The sequence below is a fragment of the Parasteatoda tepidariorum genome, chromosome 9 (genome assembly GCF_043381705.1).
Source record: "Parasteatoda tepidariorum isolate YZ-2023 chromosome 9, CAS_Ptep_4.0, whole genome shotgun sequence".
In the NCBI taxonomy this organism is placed as follows: Eukaryota; Metazoa; Arthropoda; class Arachnida; order Araneae; family Theridiidae; genus Parasteatoda; species Parasteatoda tepidariorum.
This window is the reverse complement of record NC_092212.1, coordinates 3,635,916-3,644,926: the sequence shown is the minus strand read 5'-3', so window position 1 is coordinate 3,644,926 and position 9,011 is coordinate 3,635,916. Positions and strand designations below refer to the sequence as shown.

At 29.8% G+C, this 9,011-nt stretch overlaps 3 protein-coding genes across 4 annotated transcripts in view; 2 read left to right on the top strand and 1 right to left on the bottom strand.

Annotated features, from left to right (window-relative positions):
* Positions 1 to 4,295, top strand: part of LOC107446744 (properdin) — a 27,192-nt gene extending 22,897 nt beyond the window's left edge. For both annotated transcript variants that reach the window (XM_016061486.3, XM_016061487.3), the window contains exons 8-9: positions 2,395 to 2,429; positions 4,145 to 4,295. In XM_016061486.3, the coding sequence (XP_015916972.2) occupies positions 2,395 to 2,429; positions 4,145 to 4,228 (119 nt within the window). In that variant the 3' untranslated portion in view covers positions 4,229 to 4,295. The remainder of the gene's footprint in view (positions 1 to 2,394; positions 2,430 to 4,144) is intronic.
* Positions 3,848 to 9,011, top strand: part of LOC107436172 (endothelial zinc finger protein induced by tumor necrosis factor alpha) — a 251,571-nt gene continuing 246,407 nt past the window's right edge. The window contains exon 1 of the mRNA XM_071185041.1: positions 3,848 to 3,858. The gene's annotated coding sequence lies outside the window, so the exon portion shown is untranslated. The remainder of the gene's footprint in view (positions 3,859 to 9,011) is intronic.
* LOC139426436 (uncharacterized) lies at positions 5,213 to 6,058 on the bottom strand. Its single transcript, XM_071185315.1, has one exon. The coding sequence runs from the start codon at positions 6,056 to 6,058 to the stop codon at positions 5,213 to 5,215; it is 846 nt and encodes a 281-aa protein (XP_071041416.1).

Below are 9,011 nucleotides of genomic sequence, written 5' to 3'. Positions count from 1 at the left end.
GACATACGTTAGAATGTTAGTTAACATGAAGATAATTAAATACAACCCCGTATCACTCATAAAATTAGCTAAAATATAATTATTTCTCGTCAATAATGCCTTTTACTTAAATTAGATTTATTATTTGTTTATATGTTTTATTGTAACTGTGATTATATATATATATATAATCACAGTTACAATAAAACATATAAACAAATAATAAATCTAATTTAAGTAAAAGACATTATTGACGAGAAATAATTATATTTTAGCTAATTTTATGAGTGATACGGGGTTGTATTTAATTATCTTCATGTTAACTGACATTCTAACGTTATGTCGAGAAACTCAGCTCGACTTTAGCACACCATTTTATTCAGCAAACGATCAGCTGGTGCTTAAGTCATAGGTCACGTGTCTGTGCATCAGTGATCGTCTTCTTTTCGAGTTGCGACTTTCAAAGGGGACAAAGAGGAATGAGTGGCAATTATGGGAGTTAGTGAGGAGAGCGAGCAATGACCCTTCTAGTTTAACTAAAATTTGTAGTGGAAGATAATTTGTTTTGCTAGATGTTAGTCTGCAACAGAAAAATATTCTCCTTCATTTACGCTTTAGCTGTATTTATATGCTATGAAAGTATTATTCCTGAATTCATATTTAAAAAAAGGAATAATATTTTTCCGTAAAATAGGCGTTATTTTATATTTTATAAGTTTAAGTATAAATGAATCTAAAATAAGGTAATTTCTGTTAGTTTGTTACAACAGCATCATATTAAATATTTATTATAACTTCAAGGAATTTCTTTTATTTATGTAACTACATATTTTTCTTACATAGCGACAAAAAAGTCCTTTTTCCTTTGTTTTTCTGTGGGGGTCCATAGGGAACTGAAATGATAGACTGAAGTCGTGAGCATTTACGTTTAAAAATACGTGTTTATAAAATTTCTGCATGTAAATTCGTTGAAAAGCCTAGACAAACTGACTTATAATTTAGAAAGAAATGAAGTGTTATAAAACGGGTAGTTCACGTTATCAAACTTCTCTGCATCATCGCAATGTATATAAATTTAATTAAATGTTTATAATTTCACTTGTTTTACAAGATGTATAGGTCTTATATTTTAAAACTCCATTTTTAAAAAATATCTCAGATTGCATACATCAAAAGCTTGACTTCTTCTTCTGCTAGCACTACAGCTGATTCCTAGCAGCTTTAGCCATCTCGATCTTTCAGGCGTAAATACTCTCCATCTATTAATCCTTACATTCTTCAGACACTTTTCCATATTACCTAACTATTTTTTTCATGCCAACCTCTCTTTCTTTTTCCTTCTGACTTGGGAAAAGTTTGTGGGTCTTAAACGCGAGAAAGTCCATCCACCTCGGCAAGATAAAAGCTAGACTAAAATTCATAAATATTCAAAACGCGAGGGAAGCAAATTCGATTATAAGGAAATTGCTAAAACAATACTGGAGCTCGGAGAGATCAGCGTGCAGGGGGAGGACTCTAAAGATAATTATAGATACAGTTGTATGGTTTATAAGAACAGAACTAGATATGCTGGAATTAATTTTTTTTTTTTTTTTTTTTGTATTTTAAAAAAAATAACGTGAGGCTAAATTATTTATTTGCTATTATACTTTCTAAATTATTACTTAAATCCAATTTCTTACCCCTCTGATAATTTTTTATTGTAATTAAAATTGTTGACAAACGAAAGTAAAATAAATCTTATTGCCGCGTAGACAATTACCTTGTTAAGAGATACAAACAGAAAAGAAATCGGAAAATATTTTAAGTCGGAGAAAAAAAAATTTTTTCATTATAGATTTCAAATCTGTAATCGGTATCTCTCTACAAGCTATAGTTTTAAATAAAATTTTATATTTTTTTAATTCCTGATCAAGATTTTTTAAGATAAACTTGAGTTAAAACTAAGTGTCCTCACTTCTCCGCTATGTAGGGTATGGTGTTGCAAAGTAGGAGATAATGCATTTCAGTTTATAACGTGATACGTTAAAGTCACATATTTTTTGTTTTAAGTATTATTTTTAAAGGAGCAGACAAAGGTTTATGTATGAATATAATTCTAAAAACTTTTTATAAACTTGTATATCCTAACAACAAACGAAATAAAATAAGAACACCCTTTTGAAGAAAAACAAGTGTAGCTTTCTGAAAAAAACTAATTTCACGTTTGAAATAGCTACACCTGAATCAATTAATATTAACTACTTGTATAAATGCTATAAAAAAAATTTGTTCCCCTGAGTTATTATTATAATTTCTCTGTTATAAAATTTTACCGAAAAGTATCCACTATATTGGACTCAGGGGGGGGGGTAACTGTTACTATGGAATTTTTCAGACACTTCAATTAGTAATACTGCAATATTATTATTTCAGGTGAATTGTGCCCAAATTTTTCAACAGACGATGAGGTATTTATATCTAATTTTATGTTTTTACCTTTGTGTTAATATTTATTTTAGAACATTGGCGACAACAATATATATATATATATTATTGTAATACATATACACTATTAAGATGAATAATACAAAATGAAAAGGCGATTTACTTTGCTATGAATGTTCTAATTTTTATGAATGTTCTAATATATGATGTCACGTCAATTGTTCTATTTTTTACTATGGAGCGAAGGAAAAACATACCTGTGGATGAGCACCATCACAATACGACACATCAGTAAATCCAAAGTTTGCACTGAACATCTGTATTAAGGCAAGTAGACATAAAAAATCACACTTGTGCTTCACTATAAGCATGGTCTTTATTTTTTTTTGTCGAGCATCAAAGAAAATTCCATTTTCTACAGGTATTTTTGGGAGCATTCCGTTAGTTGTTGATCACATTAGGCGAGTGGAACTGGAGACAGCTAAATCCGTTGCTAAACCATCAGGATGCATGGGATTCGGAATTCCCATTTGTTGAAATGAAAGTTCCCATTATTTTTAGAACCAAGGAAGAAACAAAACAAGGCCATGTCGAAAGAAAAAAATCACTGCTGAGCAGGACCGCCAAAGGCACCCACGGGGGGGTGGAAGAAAAGAATGTGGAAAATCTCCGTCTCAAGGAGAGGAGGGGGTTGAAATGAAAAATCCCTGTTAAGGGATCGTAGATTTTGAATGCCAACAAATCTCGAATGCTGCCCGCTCCCAAAAATGGGCGGTATTTAAAGAAACAGCAAGAAGTGGAAGTTAAACTCCCTAAAAAGCAACAAGAACCTTGCTTAAGGAGAGAATTGAAGTGAGTTGACTAACCCCTTAAATTTAAGCATAATTAAACACTAACGGTGACCATACAGTAACTAAAAACCATGTGCTGACATCAAAGGCTGCCGAAGGTCACAGGCGTGAAGGTCGGCAGACAGTGAGGCGTCACAGTAGAGGGGTCAGGGGTGTCGGCCTAATTTCTAGGTCACAATCCCAACAGAAAAATTANTCTCTCTCTCTCTCTCTCTTCTATATATATATATATATATATATACAGAGAGAGAGAGAGACGAAAATGTGATGATGTATCCAGAGTAGCTCCGGAAATTGACCAGCCCCACACTACCGAGAACTCTTAGCATTTAAATATATATAGTCTGAAGAGTTGCAAAAACCCTTTTTCCAAGTTTATATTGCTTCTTTTGATTCTAGCATCCGGAACACAAACTTCTGATTCGCGAGTCTTTGACTTTTTTCACGAATTAAATCCTGCTTTATTATCCATGTTTTATTCAACTCATAATGTTAATGCTTTTAAAACGTCAGATGGTGTGCGAAACTATTGTTGTGTGATTTATTGAGCACCACAGAAGGGAAATCAATGTTCAACTTTAATGTTCACAATTTATTCTGCGTTGAAGTGAATGACTGCTTTTCCATAGATTGAAACTGCTTCAATATTTGACTTGAAATAACTTTCTTTTTTCTTTCCATTTAATTTTAGGTTTCTTAATTTTTATATACCATTTTTATATACCAGTTTATGTCTAGAAAAATATTTCCGTCAATAAATCAATTTTGCTAAAGATAAATTGATCAGTGAACAAGGCACTAGAACAATTATATATTTTAAAAAAAAAGTTATTAATCGTTTTAGCCTAATAACAGCCTGTTATGTATTCTGTTGATTTCTGTTACAGGATTTGAGCGGTTTTTCCGGATCTGGCAGTGGAATGCAGGTAGAAAGTGAAGAAGAGGAAATAATTGATCCCAGAATTCTTTGAAGAAGAAACGAAGATTCACCTGAGGAGACAGAATTTATTTTACCCAATAAAAGAGAACACCATCCAAGTTGTTATTCTTTATTATTTTCATATATATATATATATATATAGTTCAAAATCCAGAGAAAACAAGGAAAAAATTACAGAATAATGAAAAAAGGGAAAAATAATAATAAAAATAACAAAAAACCGGAAAAAAGGGTAAAAATTTTTTTAAAAATCTGGAAAATAAAAGATATAATCTTTTCATCAGCTCACACGATTATATCCGCAAAAAAGAGTGCTTTCTAATATTGCATCAATATAGCCAAAGCAAAATATATCAATACAATAGTGGGAGAAGCACTCAAAAAAGTTTACCCAAAAATTTCAACAAATTAAATCGAACACAATAAGTAAAAATATCACGTAAAAACAGAAAATAAAATATAAAGAAAAAACCAGAATAAAACATGAAATGAAATCTATAAAGCGAGCAGCGAATTCAAATGAACTCACATGAGCGGGAAATTTTTCAAGAATGATTTAAAATATTTTCGTAACTTGCGAGATTCGAAACGAAATATTTTGATTTTGTTTATAAACATCATAAACATATTATTACTGGTAATTTAAATATTATAGAAAACTTGGAACTTAGGAATTTAATGATAAAAGGCACAAAATTTAGACCCATTTACCATATATCAATTCGAAAATACTTTATTAATGATCTCAATAGTTTTTGTTTAAAGATATCAAATAGATTCTCTTTACTTTTAGGTATGCTAACAGAATGGAAATGGGGTGTTTATTATTACTTTAAAAACTTTGTTTTCAATAATAAGGATCATTTAAATAAGTGTAACAATCCAACAAATTTTTGTAATATTGTTCAATCAATTAAGAAACTTAAAAAAAAATCTGTAATTACTCTCATAGACAAAGCTAACAATAATTGTGCTATCTTCTTTAAAAAATTCTATGCTGAACTAAAATTCGGAATTAAAAAATAATGATTCCCCGAACTGATTCCTGGAGGGACTCCGCTGCATTTCCATTAATAAGGATTGGATTTATGATTAGTTTCTCATTCAAAGTGCCCTTAGCTATTTTATACGGGTTGGAAAAGGCATTTTCCGTTGGGAGGTTGTTAATATAATTTCTCAAGTTTTCTGCCTTTGCTTTTCTGATAAGTTTCTTGTATTTAGCAAGGGAAGCTTTAAATTTAATCATGAACTGTTGTCTAGTCTCGGGATTTTCCTCTCTTTGAAATCTCCTCCGTAAGGCCCTAGTTTGTTTTCTATGGAGTCCCAGAACTGGTGTCCACCAGGAACAATGCTTTTTGATTAAGATTGGTTTTCGAATTCGCGACTCTTGGCAGGCCGCAATAATTTCATTGCTTACTTTGTCAATAAATTGATCAATTGTTGTTGAGTCGTTTAGCTTATCAAAATTATTTTTTTGAGTAATTTCATAGAGCTTTGGTCTCAATTTCAACCAATTAATGCTATTATATTTAATAGTGTGATGTTGTCTGTTTACATTGCTCTGTTGACAACTGGTATCAATTATTGCGGTGATTAATTCATGGTCAGAGCATGAGACGCCGTCGTGGACCTCAAAATTACCAATACTATTGCAGTTGGTGGCAATAATGTCTATCCAGCTCTGCCCGAGTACTGAATTGAAAGTAGGGGGAGAGTCTGGACTATTAACAATATCCAAGTCGTGTTTTTGCAGAAACTCCACGACAGCATCTCCTCTGGCATCTCTCTTGGGGCCCCAGACAGTGGATTTCGCGTTCAGATCCCCACACAGCACCACAAATTTTCCCCGAGAGGTAGCCATGATTGGCTCGAGAACATTCAGTACCAAGTCAATTCTATCGTTCGGAGGACAATATACAGAGAAGAAAATATAATTATGACAACCAAGTTTAAAATCTATTACACATATGTCCCTGGTGACTAGGACAGGAAAAATATCACATATATCGGGGTGTACCGCAACCGCTGCTCTAGGTTTGTCTTTCTTATAAATTAATCTAACACTGTTAGGAATGCCGGTAATAATACTATCATTGTTNTTAAATGTGTTATTACTTTCCAATTAAATTATTTCGGGTAAAAATTGATTTTTATGAAGCAGATAAAATTATTTTTTTAATCTTTTTTGTGCAGTAAAATAATTAAAAGAAAGAAAAAAGAGCAATTAAAAATGCTATGTTATTTATATTCATTAGTAGGAGCTAGGGATAGAAAAAGATAAATCACATTTGAATTCTGAAAATTGGAATTCTTTTTCCATTTTTTACTTGTTACTAAGCTTTTATTTTGTGCTTGAAATAGTATTTTTTTTCTTTTTTAGATTTTTTCAGCTGAAATTATTTTTCATAGATCTTATTTAATTGAAATTTCAAATTCTATATTTCTTCGTAGGCTTTGTTTTTATAAGTCCAAACTGCAATCCTTTATGAACAAAAATGTACTAATGCTAATTTTATTGAAAATGTAACGTGTTTAAAAATAGAAAGTTTCAGTTTGTGATAAATAATTCTTGTTAGTTATTTTGTACTGTCGTCCCCACTTAATCGCATATCGGATAATCGAATTACCCGCTTATACGAATAAAATTTAATGGAACCAAATCATTTTAGAAGAAACTTATGTTAAACTTCCCCGTTTAAAACGGTTATTTGTTGTTTTCTGCCCCCGCCTAATTGCATAAAGAAGTGGTATTGAAATGAAAAAAATATTGTTTACTTTTGAGAAATGTTTCACCAGCTAAAATGGAATTTTCCTTTTTCAGTTAAGATAAAGATACAATAGGTGGTCACTTCAATAGGGACTTCTTATTCATTAATAGGTGTTTGGGGTAAAGTTGAAAAATTAATCAAATCTTGCTGCCAGTTTTATACATTGAAGTAAACGAAAGGGTTTTTACCCCTCTTTGACTTACTTCACACACACATCATTTAGAATGTAGAAAAGGGATAGAGTGATTTGACTTGTGATCCCCTGTTGATGCACTATTAACTTTGATAAGAAAAAGTTTCAAAAACCTTAACACACCAGTGTACAGAGAGTCTTTCTCTTAATTAGAATAATTGCTTAACCCAGGTAATGACTTTGAGTTGGGTGCAAGTTGAGAGCGAAAAAAAATGATTTAAATTAATGGGAAAAAAGCAAAACAATGAATCTTAGAAGTAATAAATTTCAGAAAACCCTTAACTAAAATAGCGCATTAATTTAAATAGAGCATTAATTAAAATTTCTCAAGTTTCGAAGATTAAAAAAAATAAATAAGTAAAAAAAATTCTGAATGTGTTTGAAAGGAATACACGCAAATCATGAAATTTTTAGTAGAAATTAAAAGGGAATATCTAATTTTGATGAATTCAACTCGTATAAAAAACAGTCTTCAATTATAGATTTTTTCGGAAGGGATCAATTAATATTTTAGTACCTACATTATAGTTTTTACTAATATTGATTTATTTTTGTGTGATTTTAAATGACATTTATATTTTATGATACTAACGCATACAGTTTTAATTATAATTGTTCATTGATCATAAAACTGAGCTTATTTAATCAAAATGCTATACTATGCATTAAATACCATTAAAAAGTAGAATTTCGTAAAAATTCAGAATTTTGGGTTGAATATTGTACTCCCCTTTTAATCGAATAACTCGTTTAATTGCATAGATTTGGCTGGAACCGATGGTATTCCTGTAAGCGGGGTTGACGTATTTCTTATGTATTTAATTATTTAATGTTTTTATATTATCTTTTTGACTAAAGTTAACAGTTTTTCATTTAAGATAATTATTAGTAAAAAAAACTTTATAATTTTGTAATTATGTAAAAATTCAATTCACAGTTTGTATTAAAAATCCAGAATCATACATTTTAGCATAAATGCTTTCATAAGTTTTTATTGTTAAATCTATTATCGTTAACTGCAAAAATGACAGTTGCGACAAATAAAAGAATTTTCAGCAAGATGAAATTGATTAAAAACTATCTTCGAACAACAATGACCACTGAACGCCTAAATTCACTGCTTTTACTCAAAGCAGAAAAAGATACTGTTGAGAATATTAAGCGTGATAAGTTGGCAGAATATTTTTCGCTTTTAAAACAACGTCGAAGTAAATTTATGTAGCTAATATAATATAACGTAATTTTACTAATATCTTAATTTTTTTATCATTTTTACGAGGATTTCATTTATAATTTAAATGGCGAATATTTTCAATGTTTTTCTAAATTTTTTTTCTTATTTTTTAAAAATGAAAGGTAAATTTACTTTTGAATGAATTTTGTTTTGAATCAATATCTTATAGAAGTCTGTATTTACCGATTATGACTTACTTTCTCATCTTCAAACAGTTGCTGTAATTAGCTTATGGTAACAACGTTTAAATGAAACGAAAGATACATTTTAATTACCATGTGATTTTTTAAAAAATATTTAAATATATTTCAAATTATTTTGTATTTCAAAGTTGCGTTGAAAAACATTTAAATTTACAACTTTATTTTTTAAAATTATTTCCACAAATAATTATTGCTTAATATTACTGAAAACTTATTTTAATTGGATAAGTTTCAGTTTATTTAAAAATAATTTTTTCTCTTTAATATTTTGTTACCATTTTAATAATTAAAATTAATGGAAATGTAAAAAGTTTATTTTCTTTGCATTATTTTGAATAATTACTGGTACTATTTAGTTATCAATAATACCACATATTTCACCCATGGCAGTTGCATTTTTAAGTGCTGTAAAAATT

What these genes read in the sequence shown, in the direction of transcription:
- LOC139426436 (XM_071185315.1), bottom strand. Translation starts at nt 6,058, where the DNA reads ATGGCTACCTCTCGGGGAAAATTTGTGGTGCTGTGTGGGGATCTGAAC.